This window comes from Lagopus leucura, unplaced genomic scaffold, assembly GCF_019238085.1.
Source record: "Lagopus leucura isolate 7727_CA_CO unplaced genomic scaffold, USGS_WTPT01 Super-Scaffold_100159, whole genome shotgun sequence".
NCBI classification, from domain to species: Eukaryota; Metazoa; Chordata; class Aves; order Galliformes; family Phasianidae; genus Lagopus; species Lagopus leucura.
Window position 1 is genome coordinate 30,107,439 of NW_024962335.1, and position 14,427 is coordinate 30,121,865.

The 14,427-nt window shown below is 38.8% G+C and overlaps 1 protein-coding gene across 2 annotated transcripts in view; it reads left to right on the forward strand.

Annotated features, from left to right (window-relative positions):
- STK38L (serine/threonine kinase 38 like) overlaps window positions 1-13,814 on the forward strand; it is a 45,996-nt gene extending 32,182 nt beyond the window's left edge. The window contains exons 6-15 of one of the 2 annotated variants that reach the window (XM_042890182.1): window positions 1,623-1,746; window positions 2,278-2,432; window positions 3,326-3,428; window positions 4,184-4,245; window positions 4,973-5,090; window positions 5,246-5,369; window positions 6,796-6,891; window positions 7,948-8,039; window positions 9,689-9,859; window positions 10,770-13,814. In XM_042890182.1, coding sequence (XP_042746116.1) covers window positions 1,623-1,746; window positions 2,278-2,432; window positions 3,326-3,428; window positions 4,184-4,245; window positions 4,973-5,090; window positions 5,246-5,369; window positions 6,796-6,891; window positions 7,948-8,039; window positions 9,689-9,816 — 1,002 coding nt within the window. In that variant the 3' untranslated portion in view covers window positions 9,817-9,859; window positions 10,770-13,814. Of the gene's footprint in view, window positions 1-1,622; window positions 1,747-2,277; window positions 2,433-3,325; window positions 3,429-4,183; window positions 4,246-4,972; window positions 5,091-5,245; window positions 5,370-6,795; window positions 6,892-7,947; window positions 8,040-9,688 lie in introns of both variants that reach the window. The other variant, XM_042890181.1, reaches the window with a different exon arrangement.
- Window positions 13,815-14,427: the final 613 nt, after the last annotated feature.

The following is a 14,427-nucleotide window of genomic DNA, read 5'->3' on the forward strand; positions in this document are numbered from 1 at the left end:
TATATATATATATATATATATATATATATATATATATATATATATATGAGACTAAGAGAATAGATATGGCTAGATAAATTGGATTTGAGTGTCTACTACTGATAGGGAACCCAGTGCCCTGTGAAAAAGATGCATTAGAAAGATGTTCAAACTGAGAAAGGGATGCAGAAAACTTTGTTTGATGCTTTTTGGAAATATTTCTTGATACTGGAATAGTGGCACATAGTACTTATTTTCTTTCCAGAAGTTGTTTCCTGCTATATGAAATATAAAAATTTTGTCTCTTATGTCAATAAATATCCTTCCATATATATGTTTTTCAATTTTCTCTGCCCTGAGGGTACACGTTAGTAATGCATACACCCTTCTGCGGCCTTCATTACCATTAGTTTCCAGGGAACTCGTGGGGCAGCAGCTCTCAGCATTTGTCCAATGCCCAGCTGGGACTGAAATAGCCCAAGTATGGTCAGTCATTCCCAGTCACTTGCCCAGGATGTGTCACAGCAGCAGTGGTGGCTGTACCAGTGCTGGGCCAGCTTTGTGTATGTCACTTGAAGGAATGACTCCATCTTCTCTTCCATTTTTCCCCCAGCTAAAAGAGCCCAAGCCCTTCTTCAGTAGTGGCCATTCAGCTCTCACTGCTACTTAAGGTCATCTCTATGGACCGAGACTCATCACAGCCCTTTTCCCCTTGGCTGAGGCGCTTGTCATGCAGTTGGAGTAAGCTTCACCATGTGCACAGATAGGAGCAGTCTCTGGGTACCATTTGAAAAGCAGTTCAAACACAATTAGTAATGTGTGGGTTTGGGAGCTGCATAATAGTTCTCTTTATGTCAAATGTTTCTTTCACAGCAATGAAGATAGGAGGTTTTACAAGAAGTAATTAGTTTAGGCATTCTTATCACTGTTGCAAAGGGATTTTGTAGGCTTACTTTGCTGAGTGTAAACGGTGAGCTATCTGTGTAGAAACAGTTATTTACCTTTTATTTGTATACGTATAGGAGAAAACTGGTACCTTCTGACAGGAATCATTAAGCATCTTCTATTTTATCTGCTAGCTCTTGCATTCTTTAAGGCAAAACGTTTGTTTTTTTTTTTTCCAATAGTTTTACCAGTATTTGCACACTGAGTTGCACACTGAATTTTTAACTGTGCTAGCAGTAGAGCTACTGTTTTGCAGAGCTGATAGTTGTGGAGCTTTTTTAAAAATTGTTGTTGTTATTATTATTATTATTATTATTATTATGAATGCTATAGGATATAGTAAAAATGGAATAGCAGTTTTCTACCAGCTTTTGCAGTTCTACCCAACAAACAGAATGCTTAACAAGCCATGTGTTGTGTTTCTAGAGATTACTTCTGAGAAGTTATGGAAAGCTGATATTTTGCAAGGACTTCCTAGAATCTAGCAAAAACTATGAAAAATAGGAGTAGAAAAAGTATGAAAAATAACTGATTTTTTTAAAGATAATGAAAATGTGTAGTAGTGGACTTGATGATCCCTGAGGTCCCTTCCAACCCAAGCCATTCTATGATTCTGTGACTAGGAATATGCATAGTATGGCATTTGGTGTTTAAATATTTAAATTATTCTTTTATCAAAGTTTGTTTTTTAATTCCAGGTGGCCCATATCCGAGCAGAAAGAGATATATTGGTTGAAGCAGATGGAGCTTGGGTAGTGAAAATGTTTTACAGTTTTCAGGATAAAAGAAACCTTTACTTGATCATGGAGTTTTTACCTGGAGGTAAGCTATGTGTTGTGTTGAAAAGTGATATAAAGGCTTCCTTATCTTTTGTTGTGAGCTTTCTAAAAATATAGAAGCAAGCATGCTGTCACTTGAGATGATGTGAATTTTAATGCTGTTCTAAACAGGGTCCCAGTAATGTAACCTTTGCTGATCTGTGGGGAAAGGGAAAGAGTTACAAGATGTCAGATAGGCTTGGATTGAATAATAATTCTAGTCATACGTTCTGCTTTTTACTGGCAAAGCTAGAAACAGTAAAAAGTAGCTCTTGTTCAAACAATTTTTGTGCTATATGTGTATTATGCATTAAAATTTGCTGTATCTTTCAAGGCTATCCATTCAAACTCCTATCTAGGATTTGCAACAATTCTACATCCAGTTTACTGAAAAAGTATGTTGAGTTTGTAGGTCCTTGCATTAACAGTTTTATAATTAGTAGCTATGAGGCTGGTTACGAGGTTAAATTTGGAATCTAGTGGGTTTCACGTAGAATCAGCCTCATTCATACACTGTTTTCTATCCTTTGATTAGGTGACATGATGACCTTGTTAATGAAGAAAGACACCTTATCAGAAGAGGAGACACAGTTCTACATTTCTGAAACTGTGTTGGCCATAGATGCTATTCACCAGCTGGGATTCATCCACAGAGATATTAAACCAGATAACCTTTTGCTGGATGCCAAGGCATGTAACGTGCATGCAAACTGCCTCTGCTTTAAACATCTCAGTCTGCAGATAATGCCACGTGCAGCAGTGCTGATCACTGGGTGCCAGTAGTGCCATACCTGATTTAAGCTAGCCACAGTAATGGCAGAGTATGGCCACTGTGTTTTTCCTCTTCTTGAATTCTAATATACCTAAGCAAAGCAAAGCTATCCTTGTGTTGGTTCTGTTTGATTGGCTGATTGATTGTTTTTGTATTCAGTAAGCCTCTTAGAAGAGATCCACCTAGAGTGTCCAGATGCTCATATTCATGTACATAGAAAACTGATCTACTTAGTTGCTTCAAGAAGAATGAAAGCATGAAACATTCAGACAGCACTAAATAGTCAGTTCAGTTCCTGCAGTCGTCTCATTTGTTTTATTATCCACTCCCAAGCAGGACCAGTCTGTCTGCTTGGCTGACTGTAGTGAGCCATGAAATGGTTCCACTAAGCATTGAGCATGGGTCTAGAGATTATCCCAAGTTGATCTCTGGCAACCTGCTTAAAACCAGATTGCCATCAAAATAAAAAAGCAGAATTGTATCCTGGAAGCTTTCCCAGTCTCAGTAGAACTTGGTTCAAAACAAAGCCAGGCAAAGTAGCTGTCCTTGGCTGTTGCAGATGATATCATTCTCATTCTTGGGAGCGATACCCTTTTTAGAGAAAACACTCTCCCAGTACATCAAGATTCAGTCACTGTTTCACTGTTTGTCCTGGATTAAGTTTGTACTGTATAAATCCATTGTTCATTGCTTAAGAAGAAGGCAAGTGCAGTTAAGAAAGCAGTTTGTTGTTTTTATTTTGAGAAAAAAACAATTATAAATAATATAATTATTCTAAATTATTTTTTTAATCATCTTTGGTGTTTTTTAGGGTCATGTAAAACTCTCTGATTTTGGGCTATGCACGGGTTTAAAAAAAGCTCACAGAACCGAGTTCTACAGGAACCTTACACACAACCCACCAAGTGACTTCTGTAAGTATGAGGTGTCCCAGGTGAACATTGAAATGATTTTGGGCTGCAGCTATACCACATCATCTTTTATTTCTGCTGTGTTAAGTGTGATTAGTCTTGCTGATAGCATGGAGTTGGAAGTCTGGAAATGCATGTTTCCCAGGATATGGAAGCATTTCATAGATAAGAAATTATGCTTTCTGCACTGCTAATATGTTTTTGTGCATCTGTGTATAAATGCATATGGGCATAATGTAACATGTCTGCATTGTAATGCAATCTGAATTCTCAGACTGGACATGGGTTTCATGTGCTGGCTTACTGAGGTCAGCAGCAGTCACATCAAACCTTAGAAGAGTGAAGTGTTCATCTGTTTGCCATGACAACAATCATAAAATGTTTTGGCAATACTTCTTGGATTCTCTCTTGTTGTCTACAAAATATTGTTGACAAAACATGGCCAGTTTCTGTTACCATATCTTAATGCACTCTACCAACTGCAGCAATAAGGGTGGCTGATCTCAGATCAGTCTGTAAAATTCTTAGCAAATGCTAATGTAGAATTTCTGTTCACGTGTCCTTTTCACGTGGTTTTCAGCCGCAAATTGGGTGGTAGTTATTTGTGGTTCTTTTCCTGTCTCCAGTGACAATGAAGGTTTTAATTCTGGAAAAAAGCATTCTAAAGATAGAAAATAGTCTGTTTTTCAAATAAGAACTGCTATCGGTCTTTTACTTTACAAATGCATTTAATATCTAATATCTGTTTTCTGAACTAGCATTTCAGAATATGAACTCAAAGAGAAAAGCAGAAACATGGAAGAAAAACAGGCGACAGCTGGTAAGTTCATAAAAATCATGATATTTTTCTTTTAAACTAGTTATAGAAAACAGTAAGCAATAAATAATAAACAGGCTGTACTGTTTCATGTTTTTTAAATCTGGAAAGCCTTCATCTCTGATAGACATAGCTCTATTCAAGCTCTCAAAATTCTGTTTAAATCAAGGTGCTCTAGTGGTTCAGGTTGTAGACCAGCAAAGAGTAGGATGAGCACCAGCTGGATTGGTTCATGTGCTTGTTTCCAGAGCTGTGACCGTTTCAGGGAATGTTACGGAAAGGCCGTGGAGAAGTGGTGCACTGGAGTGGTGCCACTTGTGTTTACAGTACAGGGGATGGCCAGGTAATAAAGGGCATTCCAGAATTAATTAAATCAGACTGAAGCATCTCTCAGCCATGGGATTTTCAGAGTTTCAGCTATCCTTGTGATTTTTACAGAACAACAGTTTGCAAAAGTCTCAAAAACCTCCATTTTCAAGTTTTGGAACTCTTACTTTTCTTCATATTCAGAAGGATGACTTCCATTTACTTCCAAGGTTCAACAATAACTCTGCATCTGTGCTTACTCATGTAGAATAATGCTCTTGGGACTGTACATATCTTGAATTGTCAAATTCAGCGCTCTTGTCACACACATAGTAAGATACTATATGTGAATCTGCAGAAAGAGATTTTTGCAAAGTGCAAAAATGTAACATTCATTTATTTAACAGCTTATTCTATCTTCCAGGCATATTCTACTGTTGGAACCCCAGATTACATTGCACCAGAAGTATTTATGCAGACTGGGTACAACAAACTATGTGACTGGTGGTCTTTGGGAGTGATTATGTATGAAATGCTAATAGGTAAGTTAAAGAACACAACCTAAGAATCATTCAGAGGGTTCAGAGGTGACCGGGTCCATCAGTTCACCCAATCTGATCTCCCATCGCAATGCAGGTGTGTGGAGTTCTAAGCCTGTTTGTTTTGGTTTGTTTTTTTTAATGTCCCATTTTGGCAGGGTATCCACCTTTCTGCTCAGAAACACCACAAGAAACTTACAGGAAAGTTATGAACTGGAAAGAAACTTTGGTATTTCCTCCAGAGGTGCCCATTTCAGAGAAAGCAAAGGATTTAATTCTAAGGTCAGTATCAAGAGCTCACTTCTGACCACTCACCCACACCTAATCATCTTCCATTAGGTTAACTTTGTCCTGTACAAAGGAAGCTGTAGCTTGGAGGGAAAGTTGGTTTCTTCTCTGTCACCTTTCTTGACGGATTTTTTCAGTGTTTTCCTTTTTGCCATTAGGGTAACATGAAGGAATACGGTATAACAATCTTGATTTGCACCACTGTATCAGGAGAAACAGAGCACACTGGGGAAAAAAAAATAGTGATTATCAAACAATATTTTTATCTTCTCAGGGACTAAGAAAAACAGCCACTCACCAACACTGAATGCACTGAAAGAAATTTCTAAATGTTTTGAATTGACTTGTTGCTTTCCAAAATGCTAGGTTTTCATCCGTGCGGCTTGTGCTGAATTTCTGGGGGAGGTTTTGATGTCATTAAGGTCAGGCAGAAATGTTCTAGACCTGGCAGAGTTGGAGGGGCAGACGCTTCATGGCCTTGGTTTATTTTATTTTTTCAAAGAAAATATTACAAGTTTACACAGTTTTATTACTGGCAGAAAGAGGAATGCACTTTTGTAGGTAGAGCCAAGAACTAGAATTTGTTATTAGTCCAAACAGTGCTCCAATTGCATGTAACTAACATAACATATACAGCCAATAGTTATTCTTAATCCAGTTACTGATGCTAGCACAGTTCAAATTATTTAATTATTGCTAATCTTTGTTCATAACTTTGTATGTAACAATTTTATTATGTTTTTTGTATCTGTTTCTCTGTTGTTTTTGCTTAACCGCTCCTTGATGCTGTCAACATCCTGAGTTCTATGCTATGAAGAGCACAGAGTATTACTGCTGGGGATTTCTCCCTTGTTCTCTGGCTGTATTCAGGACAGTTTGAGATATTATAGGAAGCCTATCTGTTAGCAGACTGGCTTCTGGATTTAGTTATGCCAAGACTATTTACATTTAGGCTTTTTTTTTTTCTTTATGCGGAAGGAGCTAATGAAGTGTAAAATCACACAATTTCAAGAAGCTATGCAAAGCTGAATTTAAAAACATCTTTAGTTAATGGGCAATTTACTACAACAAGGTCAAAACAGTAGGTGTGGCACCAGAGACCTCAATGTATACTTTGTTCAGTACAGCTTGGATGCATTAGACAGAGGTTTTTTGAGCTTAAATCAAGTTATAGACAAAGCGAAATTCCTGTATTGATAGAGATAAAACCAAACCAAATAAGATCTGATAAAGCTTGAGACTAGTCTGACTGTTACTGCAAAGTTTGTCCTAGAGGCAATGGGTTACTTTTACATTAACCATGAGATGCAACAGTTTTAAGCAGTTTGCTAAGACTCCTTGATACCATGATGCTTTTATTTTCTTTTGCATCTGTCAGCATTTATTGTAATGTTCTCTTTATTTTTTTCTACTTTTTCAGGTTTTGTACCGATTCAGAGAACAGAATTGGTAGTAATGGAGTGGAGGAAATTAAAAGTCATCCGTTTTTTGAAGGAGTGGACTGGGGGCATATCAGGTACACATGTGTAAATATATATACACACCTTTTATAGAAAACATAGAAGTCATGACAGCAAGAATTTCATGCACTATGATGGCAAATTCTCTCTCATTTTGAAATGCACCTACTGACACTCAAGGTTTTTAGGCTGTGCTGGCATTCATAGATCTCATCAGATTTTTACTGTTGCGAGCAGCCTCAGAAATGCCCCGATTTACTGGGATGGCTCTTCCAGTAATGCTGTGTTTTTGTGCATGACAATCCATACAGTAAGAATGTGGTTGTCCAGCTCTTCTCACTTCCTCTGGTGTGGAAAGCTTCATTTATCTTTTCAGTGTGGGAGACATTAATAAGCAGCAAAAGCAGTGACGTATTTGTTCATGTCACATTTGGCAATCTGGCAAAAAAAAGTTTCCTCATTCCACCCAGAAGTGGATGTAAGGGTAATTGTAATAATTACGGCTATAATAAGTTTACACTTATAAATTAATAACTCTCCCACAGTGCCATTTTCCAGTTTTAATGTTTTTGTGGGGTAGATCATTTCAGTAGCTTTAAAAGCTACCGTAAGAGTTCTGAGTTAAAGCTAATAAAGCAGCAGCGTGTCAGTCAACTCATTTTTGATCTGAGATGCTGGCATCAGAAGTAAGAGCTACAGCTGAAAGATATTTGGATGAGTTCCATGGAATTGTAAAGCAACGTGTCCAATGGCTTCAAATGCAAGTAAAATCCTGCTCAGCTGGGTAGGCTGGGTCCATGGAACGAAGGTAACCACCGTGGTTCTTGGTGACATCAAAGATCACACCGATAGCTGCATGGCACATGAGGGTGGAATGCAGTTTCAGCTAATGGAAAAGCGTGTTTTCCTCACATTTGCCAAGAGCATGCTGATGCTAGGAAACCAGGAAACCTTCTTGTGATGTCAGAAAATAGGCATCTTTCAAGGACTCAATGGAACCTTTGCTTTTTAAATTGAAAGGACGTTGCAACTGTAAAAATCTAAATTAAACAAAGGTGGAACTTCGTATATTTTTCCTAATATTCACTATTCTGCCATTTGTTTGCTTACAGGGAAAGACCAGCTGCAATTCCAATAGAAATCAAAAGTATTGACGATACATCCAACTTCGATGAATTTCCTGAATCTGATATTTTACAGCCAGGTGAGGCTACCATTGTAAATTCCAAACTTCTGTCTACAGCATGCCAGAATACTCCTTGGGTTCATTTGTTCTTCTTAACGTTCATTTTTCTGATAACCTAACCAATATACAGGCTTGATCTAGAGATTTTCTTTCAAAAATAGATGTTAACCTATGATGTGTCATAGCTTCTACTTCCTTAAAACTTTGGGGGGAAAAAAAAAAGATTTTAACAAGTTTATTAGTAAATGGTTTGCATATATAGTGAGCATTGAAAACTGTACAGTTCTCAACCATGCGATATAAACAAAGTCTGACCAAGAGCAGATCAGTACAGTTTTTTTTTTACTTCAACTTTTTTTTTTTTTTCTTAATTTTATGCCAAACATAAAAGCAAACGTATATTTTGGCAAAGAAATTCAGGCAGATGATTACTTAACATACTGATGTATAAGCCTGAGTGGCTCTACAGACCATTTAGGTATTTTTTTAATTGTTAATTTCTATTATGGAGTAGTAGAAATTTGTTATATATGAAAGGCCTGATCGGCTGACATGCCTAATTCTCTAGTTCCTACTGTTTTCAATTAATTATTAATAGGTTAAAGATAGACAGATATATAACAATGGTTAATTTCTGTCAAATAGGTGCAGATGTGCTAACATTCGTAAGAATTATCAAAGGCTATTTTTTTCTGAGATAGCTTTTATTTAATGGCATAGAAATTTGTCTTTTCAATGCAAAAAACAGTTGATCTCCAGTTCCTGTTAGCTATTGAATTCCATATTTAGGTAATGCAAAGTATATTTGTATTGGTTTTGGCATCTCAGACACATTGTGTTACTGAAAATGTTCCTGTAGATCCAGATGCCCAAATGCTCACTTGAGTATCAGCGTTTTTGGCACCCATGCTGAACATGCTGTTGTAGAACTCCAAGAGCAGCAATCTGAGCGCTAAATATAGGAGCCCACTGCAGTGGATGCCAGTGATCAGCACACCAGCTGTGTGGGCTGTTCATAGACAGAACGTGACCAGATCGCCTGCTGGCTGAACCTTGTGGGAGCTGTAAGCAGGGCAGACGTCCTAAAATAGGAACATGTGCTGGATGTGCATTGTTCTTTCAGGAGAATTTGGATACATTTTTTTTCTTATGCTTCCAGGGGGGATAACACTATGTGTATACCAGCATTTGGTCTGTACAGGGAAGCCCGTTGATGAGGCCACCTTGCTTCTCCTGCAAGAACTGCTGTGCTTGGCAGGCTCTCTTTCTTGTTACAACTTTCCAGTATTTAAAGGGAGATTATAAACAGAAGGGAAATCAACTTTTTACACGGATAGATAGTAATAGGACAAGGGGAAATGGTTTTCAACTAAAGGAGGGGAGATTTAGATTAGACGTCAGGGGGAGGTTTTCACTGAAAGTGAGGTGAGGTGCTGGAGCAGGTTGCCTGGAGAGGTTGTGGATGCTCATCACTGGAGGTGTTCAAGGCCAAGTTGGATGGGGCCCTGGGCAGCCTGGTGTAGGGGGTGGCAACACTGTGGCAGGAGGTTTGGAGCTTGGTGATCCTTGAGGTTCCTTCCAACTCAAGCCATTCTATGATTCTATGACTTCTTGGAAGCAACACTTCTTAATTTTGTTTTGTTTTTATTTTTGTATCTGAATTCTAGTGCCAAACACAACGGAACCTGACTACAAATCCAAAGACTGGGTTTTCCTCAATTATACCTACAAGAGGTTTGAAGGGCTCACTCAGCGTGGCTCGATCCCTACCTACATGAAAGCTGGGAAGTTGTGAAACTAAACACAAACCCACAAAAAACAAAAATTACAAACCTCAGGTAGCTGCATCACCAGACCTGCTTGGCATTAGTTATCAATATATTGACTCTGGTGCGCATCAGTTTCACAAGGAAATTCTACAGGATTAGGATTTCTAAGACTACTACTACTACTACAGGAATTAGTTGGCAGTGCCAGCTGGCTTTTTTTTTTTTTTTTTTTTAAATATTTGAATATTTTTGTTAACTTTATTATACAAAGGTACTGGAATAAAAGGAACCATACATCCCTTTGTAACTGCACTGCCTATGTGTGTATAACAATTAATTATGCCTCTGTACCGTGGCTTTGCTTGTACTGTAACCCATTTAATCCACCCAGGAGTAAAACATATCATTTTATGCAGCGTTGTCGTTACACTGCTCACCTGGTGGGTTTTAGGTATGCAGTATAAAAAACCATTGCCCACGTTTTCACAATTCTCTGAGCAGTGGCTCTAAGGTTATTCCAGTTGTGGTTTGCAGTTGTCCCATGAGTGTGGCATATTTTAAATAGCAGTGTCCTGTGGGGCCTACTGGTACACTCTCCAGTGTCAATCCTCCTCCCTGCTGGAGGGTTTCATGATCAGATCATCCCTTGTTCTGTGGGATGTGGGCAGGAAGACGGTCCCTTTGATCTGCTTAAAATGATAGTTGGTGGGCCCTGTTATTGAAAATGATGTTACTGTTTATGATGATTGTATGTGTTGGCAAATTCAGAAGAGAAAAAGAAACAACAATAAAAACTCCTAACAGAGGAACTTTTTTCAGACATCAAGTTCTGAAATGGCAGCCATTTCCAGGATTGTGTTCTTGCCTCATTTTTGAGACAGGTTATTTTTTTGCTGCTGAGAATTTAAACATCCTTTTCTGTCTGAGAAAAACTTATCCAGTGATGAAATTGCTGCTTTTTCTTTTTTGTCTCCATAAGAAGTTCCAGGCGGAAGGGATATTGCTGCACTCTTCTCTTTCTGGAATACCTGTAGCAGCCTTTGCCAAGTCAGAGGAAGTGGAGTGCCTCATTGGACTCTCTGTCCTGTAGGCTCCGTCGTCTTCTCGTGTCTCTCCCTGAAGTGAACCATGTGGTTACAAGGGATCAGCTGGGTTTGAAGCCCAGTTACCAGAAAACATAACCAACCATGACTGAATCAGGTGGCGCATATACACCATTACTCTCAGTCTGCAAGCTGGTGACAAACTGACAGCAGAGATGAGTCAAGGAAATGGAAGCAGAGCCTCCTGGGTGCTGGCTGAGATTTTGCTCATCTACTTAGACATCATTCAGAGCCAAACAGCATTCCTTTAACAGCTTGCTGGTATTTGATTGCTGGCAAATTTTACATCTCTGCCTATACTAGCATATTATCTGTAGTGCTTCTAATCTGTCTCAATACAGTAGAGATCTTTGATGTCATTTTCTAGTTACAAAAGGCTTACAGCGATAAACAATTGACCAGTGATTGAACAAGCAGAGTCACTATTGCTGCATTCTTCCCCTGGATGCAATGTAAAGCACTCTGGAGGCCTCACAACGCCCATCAGAATGAAGCACAGGATGTTTTGGCATGTGGTAGGGAGGACTCCAGCAGACTGACTTTCACAGCAAAATGGAAGTGACTATTTATAAAGCTATCACAGAAATATTTATTGCTGTTTGGCACCAAGGTGTCAGCTGTTCCAAATTATTTGTATGCTTCAAAAGCTTACTGTGTAGTGCTTATCTGTTGCATAAAATTCAATTTGCAAGAAAGGTTTCTGTGCATCAGTGGCTTACTGACCTGTGCGTACTCTTCCCCAGTCCAACAGTTAGTATTCTTCAAGGGCTTCAGTGATCTGTACTCTGATATTTTATCTTCTGTCAGGCATTTTCACTTATGCTGATTTTCTACCAAAAAATTTAGTCTGCAGTTCATGGAAAAGGAACAGTGTGTTAAAGTCCACCCAATTTGCAAAGTATTGTGTTATGTTATGGCTAAGCTAAACTTTGTCTGAATGTTCAATTTAAGCCATCTCCCATTTCTTTGCTTCCCAAAACTTAGAATAATTAACATCACTTTACTGCTACTGGGACAGGATCCTTCTGGAATTCTGCAGTGTTGTTCTTAGCCATGTTAAGGTAGTGAGAGTCAACTTGAATCCATTCAGAGGCTGTCCAAAATCAGCAGCTTGCTTAAAACCCACCTCTGTACTTTGGGATGTCTTTCTGCCAGTACTCTTGTAGCTTCTGAGGCATCTCAGAAAAGGAAATTATTTGTCTGACATTTGATCTGTTCTACCAAGAGGATCTTGGGCGGAACATATACAAGGCACAGACTTGGCCCCAAAGGATACTGCTATTCCAATGAGAATTTTTCTCCATTTTCATTTCCAGCCTCATTGGCGGGGCACTAGGCACCAGAAGTGGAATTCCTGTGAGCACTGCATTTCAAAAGACCACAGTTACCCTATTTGCGTAACATAAAAAGAAGCCTTTGCTTGAGCTTGCTAAGACAAGATAGATTTCATGGGAACTACAAATGCTCAGTAATACTGGTGATTTTTTTTTCCTGTGCGGGTTTGAGGGAGGGCAAATAAATACACATATAGTTTAAAGCTATCTATGATACAACTGTCTGTACATATTTACCGGTTTACAAACTTGGGAAAAAGCTCAATCCTTGTACTCGTAACACTAAAGATAATAGGCATTTAAAATGGAGGATGGTTAATCATATCAGTGCTCACATAGGAGTTGCATCCTCCGGGAAAAAGCCTGCAGCCTATTTAGCATAAACTCCTGTATTGTGGTAGTTGAATTTATTTTTTTGAATACATAGCATTATTTTAATCGATAAGTCGAGTTCAACAAAATATTAACTACTGCTTTTAGGAATATAGAATTTTTTTAAAGATAAAACTGTGACACTGTAATAGATTGAAGAGAACAGAAGGTTAATTTACACTGGCTTTCAAAAAATGGAAGTGCGACATATCTCTTGCTTTGTTCTTTCTGTCTTATTTGTTTGGATGGTTGTTTTTATTTTCTTCCTTTGGTGATGTTTGTCACTGTGCCATTTATTTTTTGTATTCTTGGAGTACCAAAGATCCTGAAATGGCTTGATGATTGCAACCATGTCAAAATTTATTTTCTGGAAGCGAGCGTTGTTAACTTTGTTTAAATGTGGATTTCTGTATGCAAATTGTTGACAGAGGTTTGCCGGGGAGATTGCAGCAGGGAAAACTCGAGTGTGTCAGTAGAAGTAGTGGGCCTGAATCCAAGTTCTGGATCTGAATGCGCCAAAACGGAGGAGGAAGTTTGGATCGGAAAACACAGCTGAGCTTTTGCGCTATGTTCCATCTCTAATCGGCGTGAGCGCACGGCCTTGGGTACAGAACGGCAGCGCCGGTTGTTTCACGTACAGAAGGAGTTTTTAACAAAAATTGCCAGCATTCACAAATCAAATATTGTTGATACTGCATTTGCACTGTTAAATTTGCCTTGCTGGAGAGTTATGTAAGTGTTATTTTTATAGGTCAATTGTCAAACACCTGAGTCGTGGGATACAGTATGGAATAACAGCATGATGTGGGTGAATTCACCTAAGTGCAAAGGGGCTTGCTGAAAGCTCTCCACTCTACCAAGAGGAATGGGCATAAGCAGTACAAGGGCGTTGTGTTGGCTCCTTGTAACGAGGTGACTTTCCTCTGCGGCAGCAAGTAGGGAATACTGCTGTTTAGCCCAGTTATACTGTAATGCTTAGGAAGTGCTCTCACTTTTTCAATAACACGAGCAATTACAAGCATTGTAACATACTGTACTTCGTCATTTTAATGTTGATATATTACAGCAGCTTGTTCTTGGAGTCAAAATGGCAACTGCTATATTTTTCCTAGACTATTTCATTAGTTGTGGTTGGGAAAGTTACATAGAAGCATTATAAAAATTTATATGAGGCTTTTTACAGCATTTGAAAATAAAAGTAGCATTCTTTTTGTAGAGTTGCAGTTTTTATTTTTTTACAAAAGTGCTGGAATTGTTTCTCTTCCAGAACAGGAGACTTCTTAAGGAGCGGAGACATTGCTTTGTGTATTCTCATCTTGAATCCCACTGGATTTTCCCACGAAAACCCCATGTCACCATTCTCAGTCAGATGTTCGAGCAGCAAAAAGTACCCGACTTTTACCAACTGCAGCCACACGAAGCTGCTTCTAAAAAGGTTATTGTTCTTCCCTAGAGGCTTCTTATCTCCTTCCCTACGGACTAATTTAGCCAAGAAAGGCTTCCACAGACAGTTGTACTACAGAAACATTCTCGTCCTACTGCTCCCAATTCCTTCCTGAGTTTAGAGCAATGACAGCACGTGCTGTTGTGACACGATCACGTAAAACACTTATGGGGCTGAGCAGCTGAAAGCAAATTGGAGCTGACACCTGATGAGTGTCCATCTCTGCAGCCCTCCATTGAGTGCCCTCCACTTGAAGAATGCTGCTCTCACCAAGTTAATGCAATTCAAACAGAATCTTACAAATTCTGTTTAATGGGATTACAGTCTTCTTGTATTGACTGTTATCTTGCACTGCGGCTGCATTCTTTCTCTTCTTGCATTACC